Source organism: Venturia canescens, chromosome 11 (assembly GCF_019457755.1).
Source record: "Venturia canescens isolate UGA chromosome 11, ASM1945775v1, whole genome shotgun sequence".
In the NCBI taxonomy this organism is placed as follows: domain Eukaryota; kingdom Metazoa; phylum Arthropoda; class Insecta; order Hymenoptera; family Ichneumonidae; genus Venturia; species Venturia canescens.
This window is the reverse complement of record NC_057431.1, coordinates 9,133,613-9,154,945: the sequence shown is the minus strand read 5'-3', so window position 1 is coordinate 9,154,945 and position 21,333 is coordinate 9,133,613. Positions and strand designations below refer to the sequence as shown.

Below are 21,333 nucleotides of genomic sequence, written 5' to 3'. Positions count from 1 at the left end.
TATTTTTCAAATTTTTTTTTCCTTTCTCGACATTTTTATACTCCGTGCCATTTATCCATAAAATATGACTCGACCGGAGATGCGTTACGGAAAAACGGTTTTCATGCTGTGGACAGTTGGATTCGTCATTGTAAAAAAAAAAAAAATATTTTTAGATGAAAACAAAACGAGTGAAACGCTTATTGGATAACGAATTGAGCAGAAATCTTCACGCTTTGCTGTTTTTAGAGTGATCGCGCACGTTTTGGGATTTTTAGCTTGGAACTTAGATAATTTACAAAGAAAATATCGACGATGACAAAATTTTCATTATTGCAGAGAATCTACGAGATCGACGCTGAAGCCATACTTGACTGCCCAGCAGAGATCGGCGACGTTGCCGGCGAACGCGAGCATGGGAAACTGAGCCGGGAAATGCGAAGAATTTTTTGTTTTTGTTTTTGTTTTTTTTTTTTTTTTTTAAATCGGAAAAATATGAATTTGGCCCGGTGGTTGAAAAACTGAGTATTTTGTTCGGATGGACAAAAATGGGGAGAAATTATTGCAGTCGAAAGTTTTGGATCCTTAACGGGGAATGATTTATCGCGAGGATAAACAAAACCGTTGGACGAATCAAAAGGAATGAAGGATTGAAGTACACGAAAAATATTCGATGATGTTACTAAAGCCAGAAATATTAATGGGTGATAAACGAAGAGCACGCATATACACACGTCGGGACGAGAGAAGAAAAGAAAATTGAAAAAACTTGAGAAAACAATCGAGCCATCGACGAAACGTTTTTTGTCCTGCCATTGTCGCTAATCATGTTTTAAAATGGAGGAAAAGAGTGGTTAAAACTCTGCTGTAATTGAGGCGATTCTCAGTCTTATTTTTAATCGAAAAAGCTAATAAAACCTCGCGGATCTTGGTGCGAAAGGCACGAAGAAATGGTCGATCGAAGAAACGACGTAGGAATCTCATGGAAGATCGTGTGAATGTGAATAAAAGCGTGCGTGGGTGTGTGTGTACCTTGATAAAAGGAGAGAAACAAAAAGGAAGAAAAAAAGGGGGACGCGGATCGATAGTATTATTATTTTTATATATTTTGGAAGAAATGTAGAGTAATTGAGATAAAAGAATCGCGTTCGGGGAATATGGAACGCAAAAATTCCGCGAATCACTTGTTGGTTTTTGTTTTTCTTCGTTTTAACACGAGAATATAAAGAAAATTTAAAGAAATTGGTTGGAAGGGGGAGGGGGGCTGAGCGTCGAAGCTTTAGCTCCCACCTCGTTCTCGAGCTTCGTTGTATAATAGTAGAAAATACGAATGGTAGAGACTCGGAAAAACGATAACTTTTTACAATTTGTTCAAAGTTGTATAAACGCTGGAGAGCCATGAGTGAGGTGAGACGATTTGTTGAGGGGCACAGAAAAATAGAACAAAAAGGGGGGCTGTCGAAGGGAATTTTTACGAGGGTTCTTCAGGGCTTCGAATTAATGATTAACAACAATTATTCAATTAATTATTTTGCCTCTTTTATTATTTTTGTTTCTTGCATTCGCTACTCTGAATCTATCGAACGGGAGCAGCTCGTGTCTTTTGCACGATAATCAAAGCTGGTGCTTGAAGAAATATTTAAAAAAACTGCCTTCGCTGAAGAGCCTCGAAAAAGGAAAAATCGTGAATTTTCCTCTCTCCGAATTCACCGTTTTTCTCCTTAACATTTTTTGGACTTTGTCAGTATGCGTGTGTGTGTGTGTGATATGTGTGCGTGAACGTGCGTGGACAATCGGCACTCGACTAACGCACGATCATCCCCAACGTGCCTTTTTTTCCACCCTGCCTCTCTGTACAATAAATAAAAAATCATGAGAATACGAAAATTGAGTGAATTGTGTCGCGGGCAAGAGCAAAGTTTGCTGCAGCGAACATTTTCGTAAAAAAAAAAAAAAACAATATTCAACGGTCAAACTAAAGAAACGATTATGGATCCATTTACGAAGATACAAAATTGATGAAACAAACAAATCCACAAACTTGTTACACCATATTTTATTATTATTGTTTAGTTAGTATTTACAATCTGTATATTATTAATTAAAATTACGATTAAAACCTATTTTGTAGATAATATGCAAATCTCGATGACGTTTTTATTTTTTTCTCCAATTTTTTCTTTTCGTTTTTTTTTTTTGGAGCCTAGTTTTATAACGTACTCTTTGGGGACAACTTGGGTGTGGTTTTATCTCATCAATTCGCGCTCCTCTTTTGGCTTTGCGTTGATATAATTTGAAAAAAATGGCATTTTTATTTGCCGATATTATTAGATACGATTTGGGAATTTTACGTAAAAATTTTTAGAATTCTCAATGGTTTTTGGTTGTTTTTCCTTAAAAAAAGAAAAATGAGAATATCGCTTTTGGATTTTTCAATGAAAAGATAAAACGATTTTTCTCATTCGGAACTTTCGGAATGAAATTGAACTTTTGAAAAGTTTTCATGAATTCTCAAATGCTTGAAAATACGATCTTCACATTCTTTTGGGGATTTGAAAAACGAATGACGTCGAGATTCAATTTTGGGAAATTCATTATTCGCATATTCCATGAAGAATGTTTATCGAGGAAAGATTCTCATTTTGTCGGATGAAATACTGCGAATATTTATCGAACTAGATAAGCAGAATGGTTTTTTTGTCTACTAGCTCTCCAGAATGTTGAATGACGTATTTATACTTGTCCCAACGTTCGTTTATTTAACCGACAGGAAGCGACATTTGACGATGTAAAATTCGTGATCGAATGACGATTAAGACGAGGAGATTGAAAGTTGATTAATTTTTTGTTCGGATACTTGTGGATCGTGGGAATGGCGATTGAAAGAGTGCCTTAACGAAGGGCGATAAAATGTGTCGACGCTTTAACCATTATTTGAAACACCGAAGAGCGTTTTTTATTTTCGTTCCTATTAACGCTATTTCTATTTTAGATTCCTCTTGTCGCTCAATAATAATGGAATTTCTATTTTCTGAGTTTTCTTTCCGTTAAATTCGAGGAGAAAAAATGGTGCCTACGGTTTATCGGGGCTGCTAGCAAACTGACTAACGATAAAGCTGTAAAAACGTCAGTTTTTTCATCAATCTCGTACTCGTAAGTTGAATAATTTTTTTTTTTGCAATTCTTTATCATTTCGAAGCCGAAATTTTATCTGCTTTTCGCTACGTTTGATTCTCTTGATATTTTCTATCGATTTTTTTCATTTGCTGGATATATTTTGTTGTGTTAAATCGATTGAAATTGTGATTATTGTTTTCTTATGCTGCTCGACGGCTCGATAAACATTTGACCATCTTTTCACGAGTCAGCGACGACGTGGCTCTCAACGTCCTTTGAATTCCACGATTCTTCGAACTCGGCCCCACCATTATCGTTTTCTCTTGATGCTGCTGCTGCTGCTGCTTTTGCTCCTGCGACTCCCTCGAACAGCTCGAACACTTCCTTAGACTTTCTTGCTTCGCACCTCTGCGAATCAACAGAGAGAAAGAGAGAACAAGGATCTCACCCGTCTACTTATTTCTGAGCGACGGAGAATGGGAACGGGAACGTGGGACAGGGTCGACAGTTTTGCGATCAAAAGCGAAACTAAAATTTGCCAGCTACCAATTTTTTCTCAATCGATTCGCCGCATTATTGCTCATTTGATTCAAAGTCAAATTAATCTGAAATAAGTCTGAGAATTTTCTGCTTTCTGAACGTTGAATTTTCATGTAATTCAAATGAAAAGGAATGAACATTTGTGAACATTTTGGAATGAACATTTGTGAGTTTCATTGAAAATATAAAATTTTAAAGCAATAATGCAGCAAATAAATTGAAATTGTGTACGTACATCGCTGTAAAAAGCCAAGGACGTAGGACAAGTACGATTTTGGTTTCTTTTCGAATGTTCGTCATGAAACATCGTATTCTGTATTTCATGAACGAAGTGATATAAACTTACAGATATCTTGTGAGATCCTCGACGTCGACGAGCATGGAGTCCTGCTCCATGTGAAGATCGTCCCTGCGAAGCAAGCCTTCGACGAGAGCCTCGTTCAGCATTGCGATACGAGCGTGAAGATCATTCGCGACGACTTGGAGTTGTGCGACGTTCAATTCGGTCAAAAGTACGCGAGAAAGACGGCGACGATCTTCGCCCAATTGTACACCGACCTTGAAAAAAAACGTTGATTTCCAATGAAATTCGATTCAAGCCGACTTCAATTCAAATTATCGAAATTATTTCTCAGGCTTTCCACCAGGATTTACTTTTTCCAGGCTGGATCTGACCATCTCCGTTATGGGAGACTGTTTCAGTCGCTGTCTTTCCACTTCCATTTGCATATGAGCCATTTCCTTGGCCTGCGCAAGCGCCATTCTTGCTTCGGTCTGAAGTCTAGCCTGGCGAGCAAAGAAATCAGCCTCGTCAAGAGGCTCCACCGACGAAGAGCTCGATGCTGAACATGAGGTTGGATTCGCCGTGTCTACTCTCAATGGCGGAAGACTGAGAAGTTGAGGCCTCGATGCAAATCTGTGAGATTGCTGCTCTATTTTTGACAGAGAGGACAGATCTGAGGCACTCGGAGACGAGTCTTTCTCTGAGCTTGGTGATTCCGTGTCCGAGGGGGATTCGTTCATGAAGCAGATTTGAAGATTCATCCCTAGAATAATTCAATTTTGTTAGTTTTGATAATATTCTTGACTTTTTTTTCAATTTCAATTCCTTTATCAATATTTCTAATTTCGTTGTAGTTTTCAATTGCAGCTCAGACATTCTTACCACTCTGAAGACGTGACTGAAGACTCGGTTTTCTTCCTCTTTCCGCTCTAAGGTCTTCCGCGTCCGGCCCCATCGCCAAACGCCTTCTAATCTCTTCTCTGTCATTTCGTCGCTGCGATTCATAAACATAAAAATTATGAGCTATTTGTTCCTTCTCGTCAGTGAATTAAAATATTAGAAAAAAACTTTTTGCCATCATAATTCCAGTAAATAAATCATTTTGGAAAATATAAAAAAATAAAAACGTTTCAATATTTTATTCAATTTGAAAGTTTTTTCAATGAGAATCAATTTCATTCTGTGACAAAACAAAAATTAAAAATTCGTCGTGTTAAAAAAATACGTTAAAAAAAAATGTACTTGGGCATTATTTCTGTGCGTCAAATTGAAAAGCGAGAAATTTAGGAGCGAAAATTCTGTCGATTTGACAGCTGCGGCGACTAGTCGATTCTATTTTATCCAATTTCGATGTATTTTTTTCGGCGCTTTTTCACAACAATTCACACCTGATACGAGACATTTGTGTCACCCTCTAAAAGTCTGTTGAAACGAGAGAGAAGATCCTCTTTTTCGCGATTGTTGGATTCGGGCTCGTGAACAGCTTCAACGACTTCGGGGACTCGCTCGTTTGCCTGAACAACGTAAAGCAAAACTGTGACGTCCTCCAGCGTCATATTTTCGTTCGAGCGGTACTCGACTCTGTTTAGTGAGGTTAAGTTTTCATCTCGTCGACTTCGGATAAAGAAAAGGAAGGTTAAAAGCGATGAGGACAGAGTTTTTTATTTGAGGAATGGGGGCCAATGTTTTTTTCAGTCGATCTTATTTGCCATGTTTTCCGAACAATTCTCTCCACACTCTACGTCCGTAAAGTGGGTCCATCTATGCGTACGAGTGGTTAGAAAATGAGAAAAAAGCTCATAAAATTTCGTTTTTGACAGCTACCGAATGATTCGATAATCATAACAATAAATCGAAGAGAGGGAAACGGCAGGTGAACGAACTCGTTCCAATTAGTCAGGTCAGCGAATTATTTACAAGCTTTTCGTAACGGAATTGACCTTCGAAACGTCAGCAGAGATTGGGCTCTCCACGTACCATATGAAAGCATGAATCATCCAATCTATGCAGCGGCACGCGGTCATGGTAGCAAAATTACGAATAAAGTGCAAAATTTGCATTTCGAGATGGCAAATAATGCAAATTTTTTGAGATTTTTTTTTAAATTTCAATTTTTCAATCGTCACGAAATTTTTAACCGTTTGATAAAAATAAACAAATTTCGTACATTTGCAAATGTTAAAGAATAACGGAAATCCAGAAACGTGTGTGCGAGTTTTCCCAACAATCTGCATGATCAAATTCATCAAATTTGGTTCTGAGCCGACAAAAAAGTGCAAAAAATTTGTTCGATTTTAAGATTTTTGTAGTGCGAAATTTGAGTCCGTTTTTACGTTGAGACCACGAAAAAAAGCAAAAAAATCGGACGAGGAAGTTCGCGGATCGAATAGAGTTCAAAAGTCAGATAAGGAAGTAAAAATTTAGGGGAGTCCGAGGTCGAGATGAAAGTGAAAGAGAAACGAAAATTTGTGACTCACGAGATCGACGTCATTGTCGTACGTGAAGGTGTAAAGATCGGCGACGAATCTCGAGTCCTTTTTGTAATGTCTGGGCCATTTCGGGTTGCTGCCCATCGCTTTTTTCTTCAGGGATTGAAATGAAGTGTCAAAAAAAAGTGATCGAAGACAAAAAACGAGGTTATGTTAGAAGTCACTGGAACGGCGCATGATTTTTTCGAAAAATGGCGCCAAAAGTTTGCGAATGGCAAGTTTACCAACCGTTCGAAAAGTCCGAAACCACGGAGCGGAAAGGGGAGGGGGGCGAGTCCCAACGGTTTTTCGCAGATTCCGAAAATCCTTGTTTCGCAAAACTTTTTTTCGATACTTCCATTCGGAAAAATACTTCGGAAGCGATCACCGACACCGAAGCACGAGATCCTCGTGAGCCGTCGAAACCGTGACCCGTGACTCTGCGCGCGCCTAGGCGAGCGCACACACATTACAGTGAAAGTGAGCTATTGGTGGGGAAAACAAAAGAAAAAGAACGAGATCGAGAGACGAGAAGAAGTCGAGGTACGAGTTTTTCCACGCCTGTGGGCATAACGAAACGACGACCACGCGCTTCGCATCTGGTGCGACTTTTTTTTCCCTTTCACCAATCTCGCAATCGTAAATAAAATTCTATCAAAACAATTCCTTTTTTTCCCATAGTCTCCGTTTTAGCTGTTCTTTTCCTGCAATTTTATTCTCCTCTCCATTACAGGAGTCACTTCGAAATACGTTCGCTCCGTGACGACCCTCTCCCCTTAAAGTTTTGATTGTGTATTTAAAAAAAAAACCTCGACTTTTTCGATCTCTGATCAGAAAAAAAAAAATTTCATATTTGGACATTTTATTTAAAAAATTATCAACTTCTCAATCATCAATTGTTGAATATATCAACTCGTTGAATAATCAACAGGTTTTTCGCTCTTGATATAAATTCGCAACGAAACAGCAGAATCGAGAAAATAATGTAAAAAACTGAATTTTTTCTAAGACATCGTGATTGAAAGAAAAAATTCATTCCTGCAATATTTTATTCAAGTCTACTTCACGACGCCTCGCTCCGAACACTTTCCCCCTCCACTCCCTCAACAGTCTTGACCCCTTAAAGTGTCGCCGTGTTTATAATCGCGATTAATAATCTGCGATAACATTTGGCCTGATTTTTTTTTCATCGCTCCATAATTTTCTTTCTTTTTTTGCACGTTAAAAATGAAACTGCCCCACTCCGACGCCCCCTTTTCATGTGCCCCATACCTGAGTGAACTTTGCGAAAGAGTTTCCGGAAAGGTCGAGATCCTTTGGCCTGATCGCCGGATGGTGTCTCGCTATGGTCTGATGCATCATCGTTCCCTTATCACTAATACCACGCCTCCGGTAAACTAGCTAAAAATACGGTTTGACGAATCGCCGAATCCGTGGAACTCGACGATGATTTTCACTGATTCACCGACTCGAAAAAAGCAGCTCCACATCACTTAAAATCGGATTGCAGAGGGTTGAGGATTTTTGACAGAATTTCCGGCGTCTCCGTCGCGGAGGGACGATTCTAGGGAATTTTGGTTACGTTTTATCACTCGCGTTTTTTTAACGATTTTTTACGAATTTAGAGCATCGATTCGGAATTTTGATGTTTGGCTTTGAGATCAATTTTTTTACGGTTTCTTTGTTCGAGGTCGTGATTCCATAAGAACCAGGAACTTTCACCCCAACCGATTTTCGGACCCGCGTCCGTAGTATTTCGACAGTTTTTGTTTTACGATTTTGGCATAAAAATGAATTTTGGCAATGTCCTTTGGAGATTGTGGTCAGTTCGAATTGGCTTCGGGTTTAATAAAAAGCCGGTGCTCTTATGCAGCGTTATTCGACCGAGCCGGTTATCGAACAGCGACTACTGACAAGTGCCGAAGAAAATAAAATAAAAATTTTAAAAAACACGTACACGTATAGAAGGAAAAGAGCGAGGGAGAGCGCCTGTCACGATGGCGCTGAATCGAGCCGCTGCTGCACCGCCCACCGCTTTATTCTTTATGAATTATAAATAGAAAAGCCTTTGAATGTCACAGAGTAAAGCACTGGCACGAATCACTTTTATATCGAAGTTCTATTTCATCTTCTGTTACGACGACGAGTCCTGCGGGACCCCCTTAATATTGCCAGCTCTGCCGCCGAATTCGCGAGGGGTCTCCGCTCCCCCATGTAACAACCCTCGTGCGAAAGCCCGAAGAAGTTCAGCGGAGGGGAAGAAGCATCACGCGTTACATCTGCGGCATCGTGCACTCTGCTTAAGTTGCATTTATCGATTTTTCGCTCTACCGAGAGCCTCCCTTCTCAATATTTACACTCGGATTTGACGAAGGTCACCGTCGATACGATTTTTGACCCGCGCTCTCAAAAGCTTCGAGTACTTTGCAACTCAAAGTGCAAAAACTTAACCTCACTTTTTCGGAGATGAAAATTCAACTGAAAATCAAGTGCGGAATTTGTTCGTGCAATATCGAGCAAAAATAAACCCGAATTTCGTTTTATTTCGTCGACAAGATTCCGAGAAATCTTGAACCGTAATGTCGAAGTGAAGTCGAAGTAGCGTCGAACCTAACCTCACTTTTTCCTCGAAACCGATACTGACGTACAAACTGAGTTTTACAAGCACCCCGATTGAAAATTAGTGATAACTAATTTCCTGTCGCTTCAATTAGGTTAAAAAAGTTCAATTCACTTCGATTAAGTCAATCACGAGGAATTCCGAGTGAGAATTCCAAATCGAGGAGTCCGACCGTGATGCGAGACTGCACCAGCCAATTTCGTCGAATGCACCGTGAATCTAGCTCGGAGTACATTTTCACAAAAATTCGAGTTGCATATGAGCTTTGACAAAATGTCGGAAACTCACTAACGAGGCAAAATGGCAGCCAAAACCGGAACCGGAGACGCGGACAAAGCGCAAGTACACAAATAACGTTTTTTTTCTTCTTTTTTTTCAGAAGTTCAACAAATAATCTTCGAACGGAACGAGCGCGGCAAAACGGCACAATAAGGAATGCGAGCGCCTCGACACAACTGAAAACGCCCGCGTTTCACGACCTGTCAATATGAACTTCCCACACAATGGCACACCAGCACGAGGCGCGTTACCTCATTCCGAGCCTACATTTGGCTCGTCGAACACGCACACTCGCACGCCAACTGATAGGAACAAGAGTCATTGGCCATTCTGAACCGCAACGGCGACGATGACAAACAACCCGCGCGCTCTCGAGTGTCTATCGTATATCCGCTCTTCTCTCTCTCTCCTTAATATGTGATTCACATAGATTATTTGACAATTACGAAGAACTCGACAAGAGTCACGGATGTATTCGAGTCTTGCAATTAATACCGTTGCGTCATGACCCGGTGGATTCTCGTCGGATTTGCAAACGTATCTGTGCCTGTGTACGGAGGTTTAAGGATTATCGTGACCCAGTGGAATCATGTGGTGAGTTTTTAGTCCGGAGACTGCAATTACTGGGTCATTTTCACCCTGTGGGTTCTCCTCGAATTTGGGAATGTATTTGAGCCTGTTACGAAGGCTCGGGGGATCAGTTTAACCGAGGAAAATCATGCGAGGAGCTTCTAGTCCGGAGACTGAAGTTCGCAGGGCATTTTGGCTTCGTCGAGTCTCAGATCGGGAACTTATTTGAGCCTGTTCCTAAGGTTTAGGGGAGATTGTAACCCAGTGGAATCGTACTGGGATTTTTGAGTCCGGGGACTCAAATTATTCTGTTAATCTGACCCCATTGAGTCTCGTTCGATTTGAGAACGTATTTGAGCCTGTTACGGAAGTTTCCAGGGTCATTTTGACCCTGTAGAATCATGTGAGATTCCCCACGACTTTTCAGTCCGGATTCTCAAATACTTGGGTCACTTTGACTCCAAAGAATTTCGTTGGATTTTCGAATACACTCAAGGCTGCGTCTAAGCAGTCGAGGGTCGTTATGAGCCAGTATAGAATCGTGTTAAATTTGCAAATATTTTTTGAATCCCATACAATTGGAGCATTGTCGTTTCTATTTCAACAATCGCGATTCATTTTCCATATCAAAAGTTTAAAAAATTTTCACCTTTTTATAAAAAACAAAATATTTTTTCCAGCTTGCTCCAGACAGATTTTCCTCGAATCTTCAACGTCAGCGTTTACATCTCAACTAGAAATAAAACCTTTAATTCCACTCAAGAGGACTCGAACACGAAGATTTAAGGTGTTGGAAGATTTTCACTGATGCCAGCCGAAAATAAGTGTCGAAATGAGAACACCAGAAGTCAACTTGACCGGTGAAGGAAAGAGGGAGAGAGAAAATGATGAGGAAAAAGTATGAAAGGGGAGATTGCAGCTGCATGGGGAAAAATCTGCTTTTTTCCTCGTCGATGGGCGGCTTGGAGGGAGGAACCGGGACAAGTGGATCGTCGAGGATTATTTTTTCTCGAAATAAACGAGAGCGTTACGTCACTGAAGCACGCGACTCGAAATAGGAAACCTCGGAGCAGTCAGTATAGTGAAATTTTTGGAATTTTTCAGTTTTTCCGAAAAAAAATTCACTTGGAAAATTATTGAAACGTGGCTCAGGAAAAATGAGGAAATTTCAATCGACGAATGTTCAAAATTACGAATAATATTGAAGAAAAACTCACTCGACGTTCCTCTTCGCGCGCAGCTCTCAGATGGGACTCGATGGCATCGAGATCGATTTTCGGCATCGCTGTTTCAATGTTGTAAACGTCAAAACCGCCTGAAATGAAAAATTCTCATTGCTTGTTCTCCTCAATGGAAAAAAACGTTGGTTTTCGAAAATTTTTCCATTTTTTCATTTTGCAATTTGAAAAATGTTGAAATTTCTCGAAATTCGGAGTAACGTTTTCTCCGAATTCAAATGAAATATTGATGAATTTGAATTTTGAACGTAAAATATTTTCGGACCTGGCCCATTGTCGACGATGTGATCAGCGCGGCGTTTGTCAGGTCGTCGGGTTTGTCCGGGAGCGGAATGCGAGTTGAGCCTCCTGCGAGCTTGGTTCCTGGCCATTTTTTCTTTTTTCCTGGTGTCGGCGCTAGAAATATCGGGCATTTCATGATCGAGTAGTTTGTTTGTGTCGGCTCGAAGGTTCGGCTCTTTAATGATAGTTGGCAGAGATCTCGGGGCGATTTGTTGAACGGTTTCCATGGCGACGAGGTCTGGAATCGGTTGGACGTATTTTTCGAGATCGACGCCGATGTCGCGGCCGATGCTCGAGAGCAGATCGATTTCTTCGATTTTGGCGTAGGAAGATTGTTCTTCGAAGTAGAAAGCTTCGTTGTACAAATTAATCAAGTCGACGTGATCGATGGTCGGTAACAAAGCCTCGTTGGTTTCTTCCTTATCGACTGACGATGACGAATCGACGGTTTCGGGCTCGTTCGACAGCGGTGTGACGGTCCTTTCGTTCGATTTTGCAGTTTCCGCGATTTCCTCGATCTCCGGAAACTGAATGACCTCTTTTACGCTTTTCGTTAGTTCGACCACTTCGACGTCGACCTCCAATTCCAATGGCAAATCCTCATTTTTCACTTCCGAGTCTATCGTCTCGTTGCTTCTTTGCGATTTCACACATTTTTTCAAACTCTTCGAATCCACCGCCTCCCTCAACGATCCTGTTTCGACTGCACTCTCTTTTTCACCGATTTTAACCTCCTCCGTCGAACTCTCCTCTTCCAAGCACCCAAAATCCTCCAACAATGGCTCCGAATCTACTTCTATGCTGTTCACGTAATTCATGCACTTTACCGACGTCGGGAGAACGCTGTCGTACAGATACGTCACACTCTGAAACGAATTTTTCAAGCTCCGCATTACACAAGCCCGATAAACGCTTTCCTACCCCCCTTAAAATACGATTTCACCAATTTTTCTCGTTTCTTGAGCGAAATTAATTTTTCTACTGCTTCCTGGTGGAACGTACCGAGAATTTTCCAATATAATTATTCAAATATTCCGGGAATTATCAAATTTCGAATATAACTTTGAAATTTTACTCAAAAATATTGTGTGAGCCAACAGTTTGAAATTTTTCACGATTTTTTGGCCAATTTTAGCCTAATTTTTGTCAGCAGAACGTTAGGAGTTGAGAAAAATGAACTTTTTGGCTTTCATTCGTGTATGTGAAAAATCAAACGATTTCGTAAACCACTAAAAGGGTTTGAAAAGTAAACAAAGTACCTGGATATTGAGTTTTGGCTTTTCGTAAAAAATTTTCTCCTCGTTTTTGTAAACGTCCAGCTGATTGAGAGTGTCAGCGTCAATTGAGTGTTGGACAGCAGCCTCGTTGTTATTGAGCTCGTTGTCGTCTCGGGTTTCGCTGTTATTCCAAAACGAGCTGTTCGAAGTTTCGAGCGTGGGCGTTACCTTGTCCTCCGTTATATTTCCGATTGTTTCGCGAGTGGTGCTCTCGTTTTTTCTGTTGTTCCAATATTTTTCCTCTTCTTCCTTATCCAAATTACGATACTCGAACAAATAATTTTCGACTGAAAATTTAAACAAAATTTCTCATTATAAAACCGAGAAAACCTAAAATTATTTACAAAACTCAATAAAATCATTCAATTTTTCAGAAAATTATTTTCCACAACTTTGAAAATTAAATTTCTCACAAAAATCGACATTTTTTCTTCAATTTCGACCACGTGAAGTAGAAGCAGCAAATTTCTTCGTAAATTTGACTTGCAACCATCATTTTTTGACCTTCATTTCGTTATTATCGACCGAGATAAAATCCGTCAGGATTTTATTTACTAAAACCGTAAGAGAGACCTTCGATTTCCACTGAAATTGTTACATCCCTGAAGAATTTAAAAAAAATTCAGTTTTTTCGTTCAAAAATAATTATTTTGCCATTTTTTCGAAACGTTTTTTTAGTTTTATCGAGTTTCTTCAATGAAAAATCCCCCGAAACGAGCTTTATCGTGGATCATTCTCTTCGTCACAAGCAAACGAAGAGAATGGTGTATAATCGAAGGTCACTAACGGTTGCGGGGGGCATTTTATGCCATTGAGAAATCGAGGCTAGTGTTCGTGGTGATTTCGTTTAAAAAACCGAATCCTCGAGGTGCTCGTCCGAAAAAAAGCGAAGAATGAAGAAGGGAAGACGAACCGGGTTGTCGGTTGTAAGAATCGTAGTCCTCGGACAACTCGATGGTGACGGTCGGCCAAAAATTGTCGTTTTCAATGTCCTGTGAGCCAGTCGAAGAAGTTTCGCTCTCGCTGTCCTCTTGGCTGGTGAGAAAAAAAAGGAAAAAAATGTGAATAAATCTCTTAAAAATGGGAACAAAAAAATGGTTTTTCGCGTGACTCACTAGCTTTTGAGGATTATGTCGACGGGCGACAGGGCCGGTTCATTTTTCCGTCGCATAGTTCGCAGGATGTTGGAGCTGAAAAACGAAAAAAAAAAACAAGAAATGATTAAAAATTCGAAATCGACGAATCGTTCAAATATTTTTTCGATCCTCCAAGATTTTGCGTTTCTCGTTTGTACCCTCGATCGAAAGACACTCGTCGTCGCTGGCCATTTCGATTCTGCAGTCCGACGACTCTGCAGGAGCTCCGATCACCGTTTTTTTCGAATTTTTTATTTTCCCCAATAATTTAAAAAACTCACTGAATTTAACAAAACTCCCAAGCCCCAAGTTCAGCCTCCCTTAAACCTCGAAACATCCGCTTTTAATCCAACTTTATTTGCCAATTATCTCGCTCCAACGAAATATTAAAACGCACACAGGAAATCGGAGAAGAAACTTGTGCCAGACCGAGAGCACCGTGTCCAGAGCCGCGCGCACGTTTATTTCCCTTCCCCCCGCCGTACTTTATCGACTTGCACAACCAACACCCTCTCGTTTTCCCTCTTCTTGCCTCCCCCTTGCCCTCGTGCTGTACCGGCACGCCGCCCTCCATTCCATTTCGATTATCCCCCCCCGGCTATTTCGTCCTTAGCATAAATAATTAACGCATCGCTGTACAAACATTTTTTCCTTCTTTTCCTCGAAATTTTACATTTTCATTAACTCTCCGATTTTTAGTACTTTTTCTACGCGTTTTTCGACGCTCGTTTCAAATTTCCAAGTTCTTTAGACAAAATTTTCGATTTTGTTCTCGCTGTGACGTTCTTGCATAAATTTTTTCCATTTTTTTGGGTTTTATTTCGATTGGAAATTTTTTCGATGCTTTCTGAGAGAATTTTCGCTGAAAAATTAGCCAGTTTCTTCTACTGAAATTTCGATTTTGGAAGTTTCTTCGTTTTTGAAAACTTTCGATTTGCCAATCACCCCGAAATCGCTGAATTTGTAATTATTTTCTCACGAATTAAAAAAAAAAATGGAACTTTTATGATCAATTTGGAAAAATCTGGTGAATTCCGAAAAAATTTATAAATCGCCTCCACTTTGGGAATCAACGTTCCAATTTGACGTCCACGAGTTCCCAGTGAACCTGATTTGGGCTCGGTGCCATCGAAAAAGTACTTTCCACTCGAAAAATGTTTGCACTCGGCCTCAGAATCCTTCGTCGTTTCATCGCTTTCCTTGCACGTTTTTGGCTCGCAGTCACTCTCCAGAAGTTCGGTCAAAAATTTGGTGTCTTTATCGTCGGTAAATTTGAGCAGAAAAAAGAAAAGATTGAAAAATCTTTTCTTTGTTCGGAAAACCGAGACAGAAAATGTGGATAAACAGTGAGCCTGTACGAAGCCACCAAAGGGATGAGAAAAACATGAAATTTTGAAGAGAACGTCTCCTGGAAAGCGAATCGATACGAACGTCTCTTCGTGACGTCAGGCTACCTCTACGATTTCGCATCAACTTGAGGGAGAGACAGTTAGACGGGAGACAGGTAAAGATTGATTTGCACAAGCATGGAAAATGGAAACTGAAAGAAAAAATAAAAAATTGAGTAAAATAATGAGACAGAAAAATTGGAGGGACAGAAGACGATTTGGATTGATCAATCAGCGAATTGTGCCTCGAAGAAAAAATTGGGGACGAAAAAAAAACGATTTTATGGTGGGGAGCGAAAAATTAGAGGAGAAATTCCAAAAAACTATAACTTTTGACATTCTCGCGAGAAAGATTTCAGCGCGAAATGGTAATGGGGGGAAAAAATAAAAGATTTGATGAGAATTGCGAAAGAACAAAATGGAGTTGAAGAAAATGAAATTTTGGAGCGATTTTTCAATATTTGGGTCTTCAGGACTGGAGCAGAGCTCTGTTTGAGGGCGAAAATAACAAGTGAGGTCATTGACTTACAGATACTCCTTCGTGGAAATGACCGCGGATCCAAAAGCTCACGATAAAAGTTTGTGTGATGAGGAAAACGAACGAAATCAGCGAATCAACGAACTCGTGTTTTTCCAATGAGTTTGGTGGAAATGAATGATTTTAATGACAAACGCACTGGGGGCGCGTGAAAAGTCGTGAGGGCACACGGACGTGACTGTCGAGGGTTGGAGTGCCTCGGAGGGTTGAGTTTCGCGTCCCTGTGTGCTCTCTCGTGATCAATCCCCACTCGGTAACGAGGCCGACGCAGGCGCCCACGCCTCATTCCCACAAGGGGGGCGAGGCTACTAAAAATTCGCCGAATATTCTGGGCCACCCTCCTTCAATTGATAGGCCAATTTTTTCCAGTTTTTGACGTTTCCTCGTAACGATTTTCGAAGCTCTAGAACAGAGAATCGTTGTTAGAAATTCTGGGACGAAATGGGGGCATAAAACGGTCAAATTTTCTCAATATATAAAGTTGAAGGGGAAGAATTTATCAGAAACTTACTGATTACCGATTGGGTGCCAAATTTATGGTCACAAAAGTCGACTGTTTTGCTCTGGCTGCAATTTTCACTTATGCCAGTGTCCCATGCGGTCCCGGACTCGATCGTTGCCCAAGAACTTTGCTCCAATTTGCCCATTTGCTCAGCCAGACCCGGGCAGTCCACAGTCTCGCTCTGCCTGACTGTCCCATTCATTGGAGTGTCCCATTTTGCTGCAACAGTCAGTTTTCAGGCCAGCAGAGGCTCCCCTTCGACTCAGGCCAGATGAGTTCTTCGCGACCAGCCTACTTCGCGCCAGGGTCCCACTTCCTATCAAAAGTCAATTTTTGTACGTCCAACGACTCGTTTTCTTCCAGGAGCCCATTCCTACGGTGTCCCATTTTGTCCCAGAGCTCGATTCCTCAGCGCAGTAACTTTCGCTCTCATTCCCCCGGATTCAAGAATTCATAAATTTCGAAACAACTTTCTTTTCAATAAATTGCTTAAGGAAAACGATGCAGGGGGAAATTGTGCCCTCTGGCAACTCAAAATTCGAAAAATTATTCAAATTTAATTCTCCGCTGCTGTTTGTCACATTTATTTTCAATATTTTCTGTATGTTAACTTAAATTCAATAAATCAAAGCAACTTATGTTTAATTGGCTGATTAGGAAATGAGAACTTTTGATAATAAATACTGAATGGTTAACAGTTTGGACTGTTGTAACAAAAGCAAATGATGAGACAAAAATTACTCGAGATTCTCAAAAAAAAAAAATGTTCAACGAGTCTCGAGATCTTTGCTCCACCGTTGGACGGATTAATAGAGGTTTGTACTCGTTCTTTGGTTCGTTGAATTGGAAAAAAAAAGTGAAATTCACTCCATCCGCAGTAATTCGTCAATGTCCAAATCCAAATTCGTATCTTTGGTATCGTCCTCAAGTTTGTGCGTACTTGGATACCGGAAGTCGCGGCTCTGCCGATCCGACGGATTTCTTTGTGCGTTTTTCGAGCCCACAGAATTTTCGAAACTCAGGCTCCTCGGACTTTTTACGCTCTCGTAGAGCTTCGATGGCGAATCTTTTTTCTCGGATTCCAGACTGAATTTCTCCAGGAACATCGCCTCGATGGCTCCTGCTGGTTTGCGACGAGCAATGCTCAACTAAGACACGAAAAACATTGACAATTTGTAGATTTTCGAGGTTCAAAGTCACTTCGGGCGGTTCGACAGCAGCTGGAAAGCTGCTCGTCGAAACTCTGGTTTTTGGTTCCTCTGTTCTCACCTGCTGCTCGATTTGTTGTGAAATTTGTGCTATTTTTTCACTCTGTGACGTTTTGAGCAGTAAAACTTTAGCAGCCTCTCCGGAATCGTTCCTGTGCTGTTCCCTCTCGTCGTGGATGCTGAAATTAAAAAAAAATCCCGTTCGAACAGACGGTAATTTTGAAAATTCAAGAGAAAAAATAAATTACTCAAACCTAGAAATTTCAAAGTCGCTTTCACTCGAGATTTTCTCATTGCGTTCAAGATTTTCGGGCTCGCGAGCGGCCAAATGAATGGAAGGGGAATCCCGAGCTCGCTCCTCAACGTCCGAGGACTGAAGATCGAACAAAACTTTTTTTTTCGCCAGATTTCCAATGGACCCGCCGATGCTGGATTTGAGCACGCTTTTGTTGTTATTTCTCGGTGAATTGATGGTCGAGAGTCCGGAGCCAGCAGTTTCGTGTTTGCTTGAGCGTACAGCGGCATTGGCGTTGAGGGGAGAATCGCCGATGAGAATCGCCTCGGTTTTTTGAGGCGTCGAAGCGACCAGGGTGCCGGAAACGTTGAAGATCGATTTCGGCTGATGAGGATTCGTGTCTCGAATAAAATCTTTGATGCTCTCGTACGAGTGGGACAAATGCTTTTGCTCGTTTCCGGCATCCTTCCCGACGGTTCTCCTCCTTAAATTCGAATTCCTGCTTTCCCTCGTTGGCTCATTTTCGTAGGAATTTTCTGACGTCAAGGAACCTCGAGGCTGGACTAATTTTTTCGTCTCCAACGCCCTCCTCGATGGCGAACGATCCACCGGGAATTTCGGCACTTCCGGTTTCTCACGTCGAGCCAGTTTGTTCGTTGAATAAGAACCTGTGAGAAAATTCATTTTTGTCAAAGAGTTTCGATTTTTAATCCCATTTTTTGTACTCTCATGCAACGCGTAATTACCGTCATTTTTTTCCAAAATATTCAAAGCCTTGGATACTTTACTCCTCACGTTCGTCACTAATCTCTCGATTTGCGATCGTTCCATTGAATCTTGAATTTTCAAATCTTTTTCTTTCACTGCTAGATTTCGGGACAACTGGCCCATCAATTTTCTTCTTATGTCCTCGAATTTTCGATATTTCTGTAATAAATAAAAAAGCGTCCATTTTGTAAAACGTTTCAAGAGAAATAACATTTTTGGAGAATTTCGTCAGGTTTTAGTGAAATTGACATTTTTGGAAGCGGATTTACCTTCGAATTTATGCTCCGATGGTGTCTAACGATTTCGAAAACTTGTTTAAAGGTCGCGTCAGGAATGCCTCGCCACTCGGGGTCGATGCCGAGCTCACGAAGTTTCGAGTGAAATATTTCGAGTCCTCTTTCCCTGGGTATTGGTAAATCGAGAGAAGAAAATGGTTTGTCGTCGAGCGGTCGATCGATCGAGATCAAGCGATTTTCCGATCGGCCAGTTTTTCGTTTTTCATCAATCGGTTCCTCCTCGAATTCGCTTCCCGAGGAATTTTCAGAGCTTTCAGATTCGAGCCACGATTCGCTGTCCTCGTCGGAGATTGATTCAGAATTTCCATCGATTTCGAGCTTTTTTCCAGAGCTTTTCTTCTCCTCGACGAGGCGAGGTTTTTTCGGAGTGATTTCAGTCTCCTGTAGGCCTGATTGGGGCTGATTTTTCTTCTCGGAATATTCACGGACTTGGTGAGGAGTTCTTCGATTTAGAGACTCGGAAAATCGCTTTTTGGAATCGCCGTTTTTTAGAGATTCGCGAAAATCTGGCGGAGCTTTTCTGCTGTTTTGCCGTGTTTCCTTGCTTTCTCTTTCCCGACGTTTCACTCTCGCGGACTTGATTTCTTCATCTTTTCTCGAGGGCTTTTCACTCCTCGGCGTTTCGATTTTCGAGCACTTTGTTTCTTCAGCTTTTCTCGAGGGTTTTTCATTCCTGGGCGATTCGATTTTCGAGCTCGATGTTTCGCTCCCGGAATCGCTCGATTCATCTTCTTCCAAAAACTTTTTCGGAGCTTTTTTCTCTCGGAATGAACGACTCTTCAGAGATTCGGTTCCTCCAGGTTTGTCCTCCTCAAAAATTTTCATTTTCGGATTAAAGTTCATGGCGTTTCGAGCCTGAACCAGCTCGGACTCGACGCTCGCTTCTCTCCTCTCCAAATCGCTTATCCTCGTCATGTAATCGATTCTCATTCGATCGGCTGACTCCTGAGTAGATTTCAGTTTATCGTATAGCTTTTCGATGTCCGCGCGGTAACGAGACTCCAAGTTTTCCATTTTCGATTGCCAAACTTCCTCTTGGTTCTCGCGCCTCGTTTCGGCTCTCTCAATTTCTGTGTTTTGCTATAAACAAAAAATGCATCATTCATCGATTATTTTTTCGGCTGTGCCTCTACGACTCGAAATTTCAATTTCGCGTCAGAATTTAACAAGAATATTCAATGCAAAAAGCAATGGAAATTCTTCCAACATTCAATTGGAAATTCCCCCAAAAAAACGTCCATTTTTCTTCATTGAAATCGAAAAACGATTTAGACGAACTAAGATTTTGAAAATTCACGTCCATCGGAATATTTTTGGAAAAGAAACGTAAAATTGCTTCATCAAATTTTCCTCCCTGTTGTTTCCCATACTAACTTTGGTAGAAAGTTGTTGGCGCAACCGACTGATTTCGTTTTGTTGTTCTCGAACTAACTCCTTGAGATTGGGATCATCGTCAGATTTTTCGGGTGGATATTTATCCGCGAATTTGAGATTCTGTGGAGGAAAAAAGTCATTATTTGATTCGAAAATGGTGAAAACTTAAAAAAAGTTAACAAATACCCGAATTTCGTCGAAAATAGTGGCTTTCAAATGGCCAATTTCTTCCTGATAACGTCGGTGTTGTTCCTCAATCAAATCATCGCGACCCCGATGATTTTGGGCATCACTTTTGTCGTTTGTCCTGGTTTCTCGATTGTCCCTCGAGTCAACGTTGTCGGAAGAGAAAAATTTGTCAGTTTCGTTTCTGATGACTCGTTCGGTCAAATTGAGACGCTCTTTCAGAGATTTGATCTCATTGTGCAATTTTTCAGTCTCCGCTCTGTATTGCTCGTGCGCCGGCGAGCTCAAACTCACTCGAGAGACGTTTGGGTGTCGACGACTCAGATGGGCATTCATGAACAAGGCGGATACAAAAGTTTTTGGGCACTCGGGGCACTGAAAATCAGCAAATTTGTAATGTTGCCAGGGGCTTTTTATTCTGCTTCGCTAACCTTATGAGCCTCGCCATGTGAATCGCTGAGTTTGGTCTCAATGATTCTGCTTCGTTCCTTGAGTTTGTCTCTCAATTCTTTGATGCTTTTTTCCTTCGCGCAAAGCTCGTCTCTCAATTCAGAGTTCTCGTTCTGTTTTGATCTTAACTCTTCCTTCAAGATGACGACGCTGTGATCCAAATATTGTTTGCAGTACAAAAGATACTCGACGGCCAGCTGCGCCAGTCGAAACAATTTGACAAAATTCGAGTCCAGAATTTTGACGTCGTACTCGCTTTCCAGACAATAATCCACTACGTTATTTACATTATCGTCAATAGTTGAGAAATCTCTTTCTCCTATCACTCGGTCGATGTCGATTGAACCTGGAAAAAGGGCGAGAGTTCGCGGACCTCAGTTTGTGTTCAGACCTTTTGATTTGAAAATTTGATTTAAAACTTGAATAAAATTTCTACTTTCGTCGTTTTTTGACCACGAATTCAGTTGGGGATCGATATTTTGAGGGAGAACTTACCGATGCGATTCCAATCGACGCGCACTCGTCTTCGATGCATGTTGAAATGGAAGCCAGATTCTCTGGCAAGTTTTGGAAAATCATGGCACCAATTTGTTCCAGCT

At 41.0% G+C, this 21,333-nt stretch overlaps 2 protein-coding genes across 6 annotated transcripts in view; one reads left to right on the top strand and one right to left on the bottom strand.

Annotated features, from left to right (window-relative positions):
* Positions 1–2,122, top strand: part of Rok (Rho kinase) — a 10,498-nt gene extending 8,376 nt beyond the window's left edge. For all 5 annotated transcript variants that reach the window (XR_006262524.1, XM_043432794.1, XM_043432797.1 and 2 more), the window contains one exon: positions 319–2,122. Coding sequence is in view for 4 of the 5 variants with exons in the window: in XM_043432794.1 (XP_043288729.1) it covers positions 319–406 (88 nt within the window). In the remaining variant the exon portion in view is untranslated. The remainder of the gene's footprint in view (positions 1–318) is intronic.
* On the bottom strand, positions 2,018–21,333 carry LOC122417733 (uncharacterized). Its single transcript, XM_043431532.1, has 20 exons — positions 21,230–21,333; positions 20,716–21,080; positions 20,285–20,659; positions 20,099–20,218; positions 18,698–19,804; positions 18,407–18,587; positions 17,680–18,328; positions 17,487–17,604; positions 17,083–17,365; positions 16,227–16,436; positions 13,948–14,056; positions 13,769–13,843; positions 13,567–13,688; positions 12,636–12,940; positions 11,360–12,242; positions 11,074–11,171; positions 4,802–4,913; positions 4,291–4,682; positions 3,983–4,194; positions 2,018–3,504 (listed from the first exon to the last, which is right to left on the bottom strand). The coding sequence occupies exons 1-20, from the start codon at positions 21,267–21,269 to the stop codon at positions 3,297–3,299; spliced, it is 5,964 nt and encodes a 1,987-aa protein (XP_043287467.1). The 5' UTR covers positions 21,270–21,333; the 3' UTR covers positions 2,018–3,296.